Raw genomic sequence first — 14,209 nt, forward strand, 5'->3', positions numbered from 1 at the left:
CTCCCCAAAATTCCGCAAGAAGTGCACTACTCCTTCCGAAAAATTTGGAGAATCCTCCCTTCCAATCTCCTTTGTAGTCCCTTAGAGTTCCTCCACATCCTGATACATTATCGAGTTTGCTAGCTCCATCAGAGTTGAGCTTAATCATTGATTGAACTGGTGGAATCCACCCTATATAATTATTCTCACTGTTCTCAAAGCCAACTGCTTTATGCAAAATCATGACTTGCTTGTAGTCTACGCGTCTTTTCAATATCTGCGAAGCCGAATCAAAAGGCCTCACATAATCCTCACATGCTCTTCTTCATTTCTCCATGACCACACAACATGACAAGCTGCGATCCAGGTACTGCTCCAATAGTTGCTATCTTAATTAAGATTCAAGCGTATCCACTTTGCACTGTTGGCAGCAAAGAACTCCAAGCTGATTTCACTAGGAATCAATTTTTGCCAAATTTGGTTAATGTAGGCACAATCACGCAGAGCATGGATACTTGTCTCACATATATTGCCACATCTTGTACATCCTGCACTTCCAAGCCCCTTTTTACTTTTACTATAATTAGTGAGAAAACAATCATGTTTGAAAAGCCACATGAAGGTTTTGCACCTCTCCGGAACCGATGCTTTCCAGATTTTAATCCAATCTAGATCCATAGCATTTCTGTTAAATCCTTCCAGCTCATTGAACATTTCCTTGACTGAGAATTTATCCTTGCATGTACTTGCAAACAAAACACGTAAGTACCATTCTCCTCGCTCGGAGGGACGCACGCCATAATCTTCTCTATCCACTGCGTTGGCAACCAATTTTTCAGTGTGTTTAAATTCCAACCACCAACCTCATTAATTAAGTCACACACATGAGCTCCTTTGAGGTTTTATGGGATAGTCACATTGAGATCAGCCACACGATACTCTTGCCCTAACCAAATATCTTCCCAAGCCTTAATATTTGTACCATCTCCAATGATCCACATTCCCGTCTCCAGCATACTTGGGATAGTGTTGGCTACATCCTTCCAAAAACTAGAATCAGACTGCCTAATCTTCATGCAGTCCTCTCAATCCAGAATTTTGTATTTGTTTTTTTAAAACATTACACCATTGTTCATTTGACTAATTATAGACAGACCAGCCAAATTTCATGAGACAAACATAGTTTAAAACATTGAGGTGTCTAAGTCCAACTCCTCCCATATGCTTTGGCTGCGTAACTGTATCCCATGCAACAACATGCATCTTCCGTTTGTCCTCAGTGTCACCCCACACAAAACTTCTCTGCAGCCCATGAATAACATCAATGCATGATTTTGGTAATTTGTTTGTCATCATGGGATATAAAGGGATAGCCTCAATAACACTTTTAGCAAGAGTAATTCTCCCAGCTAAGGCCAAGCTATTTCTCTTACAACAGTTCAGCTTTGTTGCCACCTAATCAACTATGTACTAAAAGTCCTCTTTCTTCAACCTCTTCCCACTTAAGGGAACCCCAAGGTATCTACCAAACTTTTCGTGTGCCTAAAATTACATATCTTCTGTAGCTTTTTTTGCATGTTCCTATTCACATTCAGGGAGAATAAAATGCTCGTTTTTTCCTGGCTAATTTCTTGGCCAGACATACTACAAAACTTATCAAGAGTTTCTAACACACACTTCAATTGGTTCTCATACGCCTCACCAAAGATCAAAAGATCATCTGCGAACATGAGATGAGAGATCATAACTCCCTGTTTCCCTAGCCTCACTCCTCTCCACTTTTGATTTTCAACTTCTTCTTCAATTAAGTGTGACAACTTGTCCATACATAACGCAAACAAATATGGTGAGATAGGATCACCTTGGCGAATGCCTCTTTGAGGTCTAAAGTATTCATTTCTTTCTCCGTCCCAATTCACATTGGTTTCAATGCTTGTAACCGAATGCATAACCACCTTCATGAAATTCTCCGAAATGTGAATTTCTTGCAAGGTTCTCCATATAAACTCCCAGTTCAATTTCTCATAAGCTTTTGACAGGTCCACGTTTATAGCAAATGCTCATTCCTTCTTTCATTCTTTCCATCGTGTGCATGGCTTCTTTAGCAATGATTATATTTTCATAGATTAGTCTGCCTGGTACAAAGCCAGTCTGATAAGGAGAAACCAGACTATTCATATAGTTCTTGAATCTTCCTATAACAATTTTGCTCAACACCTTGTAGATAGTATTACAAAGAGATATTGGCCTGTATTGGGAAACCGTGTTTGGATTATAAACCTTGGGTATTAAGCAAATATCTGTTTTATTAACATATTCAACTCCCTTGGGTTATCCCACAACTTGCTCACATATTCACATACCGTTTTACCAACCACTTCCCAAGATTTTTGATAAAACCCCGCCGGAAAGCCATCTGGCCCAGGAGCTTTCCAGGGTTTCATTTCAAACATGGCTTTTCTGATCTCTTCTTTACTAATCTTAGTTTCCATCTTCAATAATTCTTCCTCCGGAATATATTTGAACGTGATCCTAGTCTGGTGCCAACAGTTCCATTTATCGCCAATAGAGAATAACTTCTGAAACTTCTCATTCGCATGTTTTTTAATTTCTTCACTATAATCAATCCATTATCCATTATCGTCCTTTATCATCATAATTTTGTTCTTTCTCCTTCTATTGACAGTATTTAAATGGTAGTATTTGGTATTTCGATCACCATCCACCAGCCACGGTACTCTCGACCTCTAGAACCACATGAGTTCCTCTTGTTTCAAAATATTCTTCAGCTCCCCCCGAAGCTTTTTTTCCAGCCTTACCAATCCTCTGTTGAGATTTTTTCTATGAATATTGCGTTGAATGCCATCCAACCTCGTTATCAAACCTTTTTTAACTTTCCGAATATGTTGAATACAACATTCTTTCCATTCTTTAGTATCACATTAAATACGTTGGTTTTTTTTTAAAGGATCCACATTATTACTCCAAAAACCTCTCAACCTATCCATATAATCTTTCTCAAGTAGCCAAGAACTTTCGAACCAAAAAGGTTTAGGAATTTTCTTAATAAAGTCATTATTAAGAGATATCATGATCGGGTGATGATCAGAAAAGTCTAATCTAGTTAACACTATAACTTGAACTTCAGTAAACATTAGCCTCCAATCTTCACTACTCATAGCCCTATCTAGTCTTTTATAGATACGTTGCCCACTGTTATAAATAGGACCTCTCCAAGTGTAATTAGGTCCTTTAGCTCCAAGATTAGATAGGTTGCAAGCCTCCATATTATTCCTAAAAGTGCTGCATTTGCGACTTGAAACCGGCCCACCTCCTTTTTTTTCATTGGCATAAGCTATGTCACTAAAATCACCTGCTACAAGCCACGACAAAACCATTTTTACAGCAACCATTCTCATATTCTCCCATAATTATTTTCTAAGAATTTCATTAGGGCTTGCGTACACCACCGTAAAGAACCACTCTTGCCCTCTATCATTACCAACCTGCATGTGAATAGCCTGATCCCTTTTGCTAATTAACTCTATCTTCAATTTATCATCCTTGCATGCCACAATAATTCCTCCTACATAACCTGTGTTCTCCACCAAAATAAATTTATGAAATCCCATCTTTCACTACTAAAAAATTCGCATTTAGTGACCGATTTAGTGACCGAAAAATTTTGGTCACTGTAGTGACCGAATTAGCCACCAAAATTATATATTCATGAGCAAATTTTAAGAGGTCACTAAAATAAATTAGCCACCGATTTAGAGACCAATATTTTGTGACCCAAATTTTGGTCACTATAGTGACCGAATTAGCCACCTAAATTTAATATTCATGAGCCAATTTTAAGTGGTCACTAAATCGGTCACAAAAAATAATATTTTATGCAGTTTAATTTTTATATATAAATTAGAGACCGAAATTTCGGTCACTAATATTTTTTATTTTCTTTTTGTATTTTTAATCCTATTTATTATTTTACTATTTCCTTTCAAATTTTTTAAAGATTTTAATTCTCTTTCAAATTTAAATTTTTACTAAAATTTTCATATTTTTATTGTTTTAACATATAATATATTTATAAAAAACTATATGTATATATGTTTAAATATAAAATATAACAATAGTTGTTAATTGGTGTAGTGGCAAGTTGTTATAAAAATACACGAAGGTCACAGGTTTGATTTCTAGGTATCACAATTTTTAATTTTATTTTATGAAAAAGAACACTAAAATTGGTTACTGAATTCGGTCACTAAATTCGTCGCAAAAGCTTAGCGACTAGCACTTTTTCAACCGAAAAGTAATGGTCGCTAAATCAGTCTCTAAACGTTTTAGTGACCGATTTTTAAGTTTTTTCGGTCTCTAATTTGGTTACTAAAAGCGAATTTTCTAGTAGTGTTTTCTAATGGGACTTGCAGTTTCACTGGATCACATCTTGTCTCCATAATAGCATAAACTTCAGGCTTGTAAATATCAATGTAATGTTTGCTAAACCTGAAAAAATCTTTCCCTGCTGCTCCTCTACAGTTCCAAACTATCATATTATATCTTTCTATCATTTATAACTAATGACAAGAGAAAATTCACTGCTCCCTTACATGCCATCAACCCCCCCTTCAGGAGTCTCCTCAACAAACTCAACTTATGTTTTCCAGCATTGACAACATCTGTACTTCCTTCACCTATAACACCTTTACCAGCAACATCCACATCTTTACCACGTTCCTTACAACCATCTTGATAATGTCCAAACTTCCCACACCTTAAAGATAGCATGTGCAGCCCCCCAGACTCTATCTTGTTGTTAATTTCATTAATGGAAAACATTGCAAGTAGATGTTTTGAGATGTTCACTTCTACACAGATTCTCACATATTTTCCTCTTTTTCTCTGAAGTGTATTTTTATCCACCTTAACCGTTTTTCTAGCCAGATCACCAATAACATGAAGTACATTTGGATCATAATATTCGATTGGAAGCCCTGATATTCTGACCCAAACAGCCACATTCACAATGTTCTCATTTTCCGGGTGAAAAATCCGGCGACCATTCCTTTACCGTAAGGTAATGATCGTAAATAAACCAAGGTCCATCGGCAAGAGCTGCATTCCTGTCTTCTTCATGTGTAAAGGCTACCAAATAATAGTCATGACTCAAATCTATTATATTGATAATCCCTTTCCTCACCCATATTTGTTTTAGTCTATTCTCCAAAGCTTTGTATCCAATTCTCCTCCCAAGAAGCTTGAAAATCACTCCACGTCGTCGTGGCCGCTAGATTCGCTTCTTCTCATGATTTGACAAAATAATTTGCAGACAGTCATACCCTCCAATCTGGTATTCTTTGACTTTGATCCCATTGATCGTGCTGTCAATTTCATCATCCCACATTCCTTCATTCACCTCATCTTCATTTTCCTGCATGGAATTGTTGTCTTACCCCGTGACAATATTACTATATGAAATATTGAAGCCTCTCGGCGATTCGAGTGGTGGCGCTAGTGGATTCACCGACTCAATGATAGACATTTTCCAGACGAAACCCTAGCAGAGAAGATGGGATAACTTTTCGTATCAATTATGTAATACTTGACTTTCAAAGTGGATATGACTAATAGAATTTTGTCTCAATCAATTTAGTATTAAAAGTTTTCATAATTTGAAGGTTGACATTAAATTTCAAATTAAAAGCATCAAATAAATTTTCTTTTGACACAAGCATCCTAATAAGTATATATGGGCAAAAGAAGGGAGAAAAGATTTCAGTAGCAGTGGGGCCTTATAAATTCTTTCAAAAGTTTTTAAATGTATAATAAATAAAAAGTAAATAATAATAACCATTATGATCTTTAAATGTATGATGCAGTGACACTATAATATTTAAATTTATCAAAAATTGAAAACACATATATAAATATTTAAATGTATGCTTTGTTATTAATTGTATGGTTAATTTGATTTGTTAAAGATATACTAGAAGATTGATATTTGAAAAACATCACAAAAGTTATACACAAGTAGAATGGGGATACAGAGTCATGGGCTAAGTAGGAGGAAATTAGTAAAGTTTTTTTTTAATCAAAAAATGATTATATTAATAATCAAAAGAAAAGTAGAAAAAGAAACACAAGAGGGAGACCAAACCAAAACCTCTTAAGAACAACGCCTAAGTTTAGGGGTTTACTCCTTGTATAATAAGTAATCCGAAGATATATCCCTATGCACAAAATTAAACCAAGTGAATTCTTTGCTCTTTAATCTGATATTAGCCAGGAAATCCGCACAAAAATTGACCTCACGAAAGATATGAGTGATTCTGAAATCAATAGCAAGAGTATACACCTAACACGTAAGCCAACGGGATTTGATTTTCCACGGCACCAAATTAGAATTCGAGAAAGACTTCACAGCCAAAACACAATCCGTTTCCAGCCAAAGCTACGTCCACTTCATTTGCTTGACTATCTCAATCGCAAAAACTGCTGCCATGAACTCCGCCAAAACAGGAGAACCATGATCTAAAAAAGCACTAAAACAGAGTAAGTGGTTAGCATGATCATCATGAAAGATACTTCCACAAGCTGCAAGCAAAGGCAAACCGGCAACCACCCCATCTATGTTACACTTAATCCAATCTTTAGCCGGTGGACACGAAAGAACTTCAACCATAACATAATGCACATGAGGATGAATACTAATATAAAACCTCTTAAGAAAGGAGAAGCTGCGAATTGAAGCATTTGCTGTCTTGAAAGTAAGGTTTTCCACCATCTTTGCTCTAGCCTTAATATTGGAGATGCAAGTCTTCCAATGAACAAATTTGTTGTCAAACCTAACCAAGTTGCGAGCTTGCCATATTTGATAGATGATGAAGACTATACTGGCTTGATCACAACCAATGCTTGATAGTTCCATGAACACTTTAGAACCTGAAAGCAGACAGATAAAGAATTGATAGGGGTCGAGACAGGAAGAGTATCACTAAACCCCTGCCATATGTTTGCTGCAAATTGACACTCAAAGAACAAATAGTTTGAAGTTTCAATAGCTCTACTACAGAGAGTACAATTTGAAGGAAAAGAGAAACCCCTCAGAGTAATGTTTTCATCAGTAGGAATTCTATTATGGATTAGCCTCCAAACTTACATAGAGTGTGCAGGAGCTGAATCTTTGTCCAAAGGAAAACTAGCCCACCTTTCAAGATTAGAAGCCTTTGTAAACATCTTATAAGTATGACTAATAGATAGCATCGTATTTTCCACATTCCTCTAAGCTAGTGAATCCTCAATTTCCAAATCTGAAATGGAGAAAGGATTGATTGTTGCAAGAAGAGTAGGCATCACATGTTGTATGTTGTTATGAAGAAACCAAGCATTGTCTTTCCAATAGGCCATAACCTTAGTAGTGATCATAGCATGAAATTTTTCTGGAATATTGTACTTAAAAGCCAGACTTTCCCCTGTTCAATTGTCCAACAATAAGTTGATTTTTTTCATTGCCAAGGACCTATATACTGTTATCAATCACACTGTCATACATGTCTTGAAGTTTATTTTCAACCCTATTTATAAAATCAATTTTTATTTATTTAATTACTTATTTTATTATTAATTTCTTAATTAGTAACTTGTATGATACATACTATCTCTATTTCTTTATCTTTTGTTTGTTTAATTATAGTAGATAAACATTTGGCCACATTTCCTATATGTATCCCATTGTTTTGTCTTAATTACTTGTAGTGTTGAATTGAAACGGACCGTCAATCTGTTTTTTTAGTAGCCACGTGCATAAAATATAAATTGTATTATTAGTTTTATTTAATTTTAATTATATTTATAAAATAATAAAAGATAATAAAATGAAAAATTCAAAAACCGTCGTGTAAACCGCTAATAATGAAAGAGAGTTAAAGTTTGAAATAAAAACTTTATATATTTGAAATTAAAAATTACACCAAAACTATATTAAAATTATAGATTATAGATAAACACAAAATTAATAAAGTCTAATAATATTAATTCTGCTACTTATTTCTACATATTTGTTGACACCAATTTGCAGGGTAGTGTAGCACCTTTATATTATTGATGACATCAACATTTTATACATTGCTATATCAATTAATTAACTAAGAATAAATAACTTTTGAGTTTAAAAATAGTTGATCGTCGGTGTAAAACAATTTTATAAATATAATCAATTAAAATTCTCACATTTACTATATCATATTAGTATTTTAAAAATAAAGATGTATTTTATTGAGTATACACTTATTTACTCTGTGCAAAAACTCAAATAAATAAAAAATAAAAAATATATCAAATAATTTTAACGCGTAATTCTAGAACCATCCTAGTATATCTGTTGGTAATAATTGAGTATAGAAAGTTGTAACCACGCGTAACTCTCTTTTCTAAATTTCTGGACTATATTGGAACGGGGATACATATAGTCATGTGCTAACTAGGAGGAAATTACAAAAGTTTGTTTTCAACATTATTTATTTATTTATTTAATTATTAATTTCTTAATTAACTTGTATAATACATACTATCTCTATTTTTTTAATCTTTTGTTTGTTTAATTATAGTAGATAATCATTTGGCCTCATTTTCTATATGTATCCAATTGTTTTGACTTAATTACTTCTAGTGTTGAATTGAAACGGACTGTTAATCTGTCTTTTAGTGGCCACGTGCATAAAATATAAATTGTATTATTTATTTTATTTTTATTTATAAAATAATAAAATATAATAGAATGAAAAATTCAAAAAACATCGTGTAACCACTAATAATGAAAGAAAGTTAAAGTTTGAAATAAAAACTAAAAAGATATATTTGGAATAAAAAAATTACACCAAAACTATATTAAAATTACATATTATAAATTATAGATAAACATAGGATTATATTAAAACTCCATGTTGTCAGTGAACCAGACGATTTTGAATAATTTATAGGTTAAATATTTTTTTTTTCTAAGACAAAATTACATCGATTTGATAATTTTTTTAAAATTTAAATATAAGTACAATTTGTTTATAACTTATTTGAATAATTTTTTCTTTTTAAAATTAAATTTATTAGACACTCCATTTATTTTGTTATTTAATTTATTTTTAATTAGATTTTATTCAAAAAAGATTTAATTTGGTATTATTTTGTTGTATATGATGTATATTTAAAATTTGAATATAAAGAATTATAATAAAATAAATCATTTATTTTGAAATAATTTTATTTTACAAATAAATCTATCATTATAAAACTGATTGAATAATTATAAAATTGATTGAGTAATAAATAGGATGAACACATCAGAGGAAAAAATGACAAGTAGGTGCTGTCAATAAGCCATCTCCATCATTAAATTTGAAAATAATAAATTTTAAATAAAATAAAATAGTTCTACAATGTTGTTTACAATTAATTGCCATTGTCCATGAAAAAAAAACGTAGTACGTCTGAACGTGGCTCCACCCATACTTGCTCCACAACTTTCTAGAATGTTCTATACTACTCTCTCTCTCTCTGTTCAAAAGCAAGTAAACAACGAATGAAAAATGTATCTTTCGCGCGTGGTTCATAGACGATCTAGTGCGCGTGAGAAAGGATAAAAAAAATGGATAACCGTTTTGGCGCGTTGATCGATGCAGACTCTTCAAAACTGAAAAAACGCGAGTCACTCTCACACTCTGTGCTTTCGTTCTTTGTGTTTTCTTTGTCTGGTTTCGCTGTTCTCGTGTTTAATCGCTGTTTGGTTTCTTGATTGCGTTGAAAACATGAACACCGGTGGGAAACGTTGTTCAGCATCAGAGTTTTCGGCGGTTCCGGAGAAAAGTGTTGATCAATCCGAGTTGCCTGCGGTGGAGATGAAGTCTCCGGAGGATGAGTCTGAGTTGGCGGCGGAGAAAAAGGTTGACGAGAGCGAGTGGATGAAAAAAACCTTGGAATCAGGAGGTGACGATTCATTACTTTTATCATTAATCTTGTTTAATGTTACAATTAATTGATTAGGTTAGAACTTTGTTTACTTAATTGACGTAATTTTGTTTCCAATTTGATGATCATCATCCTAATAGGCACTGAGGAGTGTGATAAGCTTAGGACCATTATCGTATCAGAGTACTTTGCAAAATTGACTCCGCGGCTTCATGTTCTCAGAAACATCGCTCTTTCCTTGTTGAAGGGGTGAGTAGTATTATGTTTTTTTTTTCTTTCTTATATAAATGCGTAGAAAATGAAAGTTCGCCTAAATTAATGACTCTTTTTTTGTTTGTTTTAGGGACCCCGAGGATCTTCACGGCTTAATGCAAGAGTTGCTTTTACAACTTGATGAATTGAATAAGATCCCACTGGTTAAGGGATTTTATGGGATTTCCACTGCTTTGAAAGCACAGTATGATTTGAGGGATGATCCTGAGATAGAGACCTCTGAGCTTGATGCAAGTATTGCAAGGGATGGTACTCCCACAGAGATCCTTTGGTGAGTACAATATTCGATCTCTAGCTAGTGATTTCAAAATGATAGAGTATCCTTTGCATACTTTTTTTGTGAGAGAAAATTAGAGCTTTCCATTTGTGAGGAGTAGCATGGAGGATACATTAAACAAAAGTGATAGTTAAAAAATGTTACTATAATTCTACCTTTTCCACTGTCTAATGAGAGATCAAAGTTAGTTAATTATGATGATGCATGATTCATGACCATTATTTAGACACAAAAGCTGATTAGCTCAGATTCACTAACCATGCTTAATTAGACTAATGAAGGAATAATTTATAAACTAATATGCATTGAAATTTGTGTCTATTTGTCACAGCCTTAGGTTTAGTAGTAGAAACAGGTCAGTTAACCAAGGCTCTTCCACCATTAGTTAAGCTTCAAAGTAGAATCAAATCTCAAGATTACAGTCAAGAAACCATGAATCTTGATACTACTAACCTTTTTAGCTGTAAAATGAGTCGTGATATTCTTCATTTGAAGAATAAAATCAGAGGTTACTATTTAATACACTTGTAGGTTGAAAGGGAGCTTTACTGTTTTGTTGTGTACTCCCACAGAGATCTTAGTTTAAAAATAAATTTATTGTGTAGGTTGAAAGGGAGCTTGACTGTTTTGTTAACAAAATTGGAAAAGACCATCAAGGGTTTTGACATATTGCTACATTCACCACTCCAAGTAATTTCTTAATTCTTAAAACTTTCTTTATATTAATTTCATAATTTTTGAAACTAACTTATTTTTTTATTTTTTTCAGCGTTGAACATAGAAGTTGCTTTGCTGCCTTGAACATAGAAGTTGCTTTGCTCTGGAAATGAAGTTGCTTTGCATTGTAACTACATTTGACAATGTTTTTCATACTATGTGATAGATATATTGTGATTGCCGATGAGATACTATCTTGTGATTGTGTATAATTTTTCGTTTAAGACTATTATACTATATGCAAATGAACTAAAGAATATTATAGCATCAATTAGGCTTTCTCTACCTAAATTTCTACCAAATTGTGAATATTTTAAGGGTTACTTGAGTTTGGTTATACGTGTTTTAATTAAGGTTTAACTTAGTGAGGCTACTTTGGTTCGAATCCATTAGAAGTCCATTTGTTAGTTATTCACTAACATTGATGAGTTCACTTTAGTCCACATGTGACTAGGAAGTTCATTTTCATTCAAATTTGCATGGGTTCAAATGTGGAGATCTCTTTGAAAAAAAAACATGTTTGCTTGTTCTTGTTAGTTATTTTTAGGTGTTTTTTAATTAAGGTGCCTTTGAGAATTTTGGGTCATAATCTCATACGGACTTGCCTTTATTAGACCAAGACAATTTTGTTACCCTATAAGTCATCAATCCATTCTCTGTAAGTTCATGTGGCAAATAACTTGCAGAGGTAAGTTTGGAATTGGCTTTTGAACCGTCGGACTAGCTCAGATCATGTAAGATTTTTGCGTTTTCTTTATACCAATTTGTAGCCCTTGATGCACCGAAATGTTAACCCTCAATCAATTTGTCAAAAATATGCTCCGTTGCTATTTAATTTTGCTTTGATTGTTTAGGATTCATGCCTTTAATTGGAAATTAAATAGTAGTGGCAGAGATTTTCGGAATTCTGAGGGTAGATTCATGATTAGGGCGAAAAACTGAGTAGAGTGGTATGGTTTCTTTTGGTCTGGTTCGATTTCTTGACAAAACAGTTATGGTGGATAGGCGATGGAATTAATTAATCTATTGTAGGCAGGCACCATCCCTAACGTTCAAAATAAATTAGTGTATCCCAAATCCAAAGACAAAACAAATTCAATGCATAATAGGTGCATGAAAAAAGGATAAACAAACACCATGGCAAATATACATGCATAAAAATACATCTCGGTGCACACCAAGACAATGCATATAAAAAAAGAATTACTCCACAATGCATGCAGACAAATAAATTTAATCTTAAGATGTATCATTTTATTTTAGGACATATCATTTCATTGTAAAAGAATAAATTCAATGCAGAATAATTGTACCACATCAGTATAATTCAAAATGTAACAAATTAAGAATCATAAATGGTTCAGTAATCAAAAGTTAGCTGATATAGCTAAGAAGTGTTTATTATTCTTATTAAACAACAAGGTGTTTGTTTGGAACTTTTTAATAAATGATATAACTATAAAGAAGCTGCTCAGTCAGACTCTTTGTTAAAAAACTCTTTGTTAAGAACTCATGTAGACATCTCTTCAAAGGGAAATTGTATTAGCAAGCTTCTTGAGAGGGTATTAGTTGAGCTGGTACTTGGACTCCAGTTCTGTGTTTTTCAAAGTCCCAACTTGTCCAATGTAAGCTTCATGGCTGGTGAGTGAAGAGGCTTTGTAAGCATGTCAGCCAATGCACTAGTGGAGATAGGTAGAAGGTGAATGAGCTTCGATTGTATCTTCTCGCGAACCACATGACAATCGAGCTCAATGTGCTTGCTTCTCTCGTGGAAGGTTGGTATCATGAACCTCGTTTAAGATTCGGTGGGCCACCTTCTATGGTTTCCGCTGTCGGGCGACCCACTATTTATTTCCACGCTCCAGTTGTCTAGTCTTGGGCGTGAGGGGGTGTGTTAAGAGTCCCACATCGGATAATATATGGCCTGAACATGTCCTTATAAGTGGGGGCAATCCTCACCCTACAAGCTGGTTTTATAGGGTTGAGTTAGGCCCAACCACACTTCTTAACATGGAAAACAATCCATGTGTATCTAGTATAGTCATCTACAAGGGTCAGAAAATATTTATGACCTAACACAGATATAGTAGAGAATGGGCCCCAAACGCCAGCTGTGGTATCGATGCAAAGAACGGACTTAGCAATTGATTCAGAAATCGAACGGTGAATCCATGCTAAGACCATCGTATTGCAGCGAATCCACGGAGCATAAAGAGGATATGAAACGGGAGGTTTCGTGATAGTTCCATCAATGAATCGTTCCTTGTTCTTGGAAATCAATGCAATGTGCATTGACCTAGCCCATGTATGGTAGTTCTTGTCATCTAGAAAAGGCGACACAAGAACAAGAGACGGATTCTCGTTCGGATGGAGATAAAAAGGATTCGTGGAGTTTGTGGAGAAATCGCTATAGCTCTTGTATGCCATCAGATGAGAAAGGAAGAAAGAGTACAAGCAAAGAAAAATGATTGTGAATCAAGGAAGAGGAAAACTTAATTGGAGCAAGAAAAACCGAAAGATTCACAATCGAGAAAGCAACAACAACAATGGCTACCAGAGCTTTTTGAACTCTAATACCATGTTAATGGTGGAAACTTCACCTTAGTGACACCATCTGAAGAAGAAGATGCGAATAACAGAAATCAACACTGCAACAGAAAACGGTTACAATCTAACAACATAAAAGTTATCCTTCATTCATTAAGCTTTAACACTGTACAAGCTGAGGTATATATACAATGGATAAGATAAGAAGATGTGGATGTCATGAAGTTAAAGGAAATCTACGTGGCATCCATATATTGGCTAAAGCTAGAATTAGTAAATAAACTATAAACTATCCTATATATATATATATATATATATATATATATATATATATATATATATATATATATATATATATATATATATATATATATATATATATATATATATATATATTGTTGTGAAAAACGATACCAATAACAAAGTATAATAGGGAATAAAAGAGGAGAAGAA

The 14,209-nt window shown here is 33.8% G+C and overlaps 2 protein-coding genes across 2 annotated transcripts in view; both read left to right on the plus strand.

The window, feature by feature from the left end:
- LOC131653986 (uncharacterized) overlaps nt 1-11,497 on the plus strand; it is a 50,031-nt gene extending 38,534 nt beyond the window's left edge. The window contains exon 6 of the transcript XR_009299171.1: nt 11,273-11,497. The gene's annotated coding sequence lies outside the window, so the exon portion shown is untranslated. The remainder of the gene's footprint in view (nt 1-11,272) is intronic.
- Nucleotides 9,612-11,400, plus strand: LOC131653985 (uncharacterized). Its single transcript, XM_058924352.1, has 5 exons — nt 9,612-9,960; nt 10,083-10,191; nt 10,286-10,486; nt 11,098-11,182; nt 11,262-11,400. Exons 1-5 carry the CDS (start codon nt 9,783-9,785, stop codon nt 11,265-11,267), a joined length of 579 nt encoding a protein of 192 aa, XP_058780335.1. The 5' UTR covers nt 9,612-9,782; the 3' UTR covers nt 11,268-11,400.
- Nucleotides 11,498-14,209: the final 2,712 nt, after the last annotated feature.

This window comes from Vicia villosa, linkage group LG2 (genome assembly GCF_029867415.1).
Source record: "Vicia villosa cultivar HV-30 ecotype Madison, WI linkage group LG2, Vvil1.0, whole genome shotgun sequence".
Taxonomy (NCBI): domain Eukaryota; kingdom Viridiplantae; phylum Streptophyta; class Magnoliopsida; order Fabales; family Fabaceae; genus Vicia; species Vicia villosa.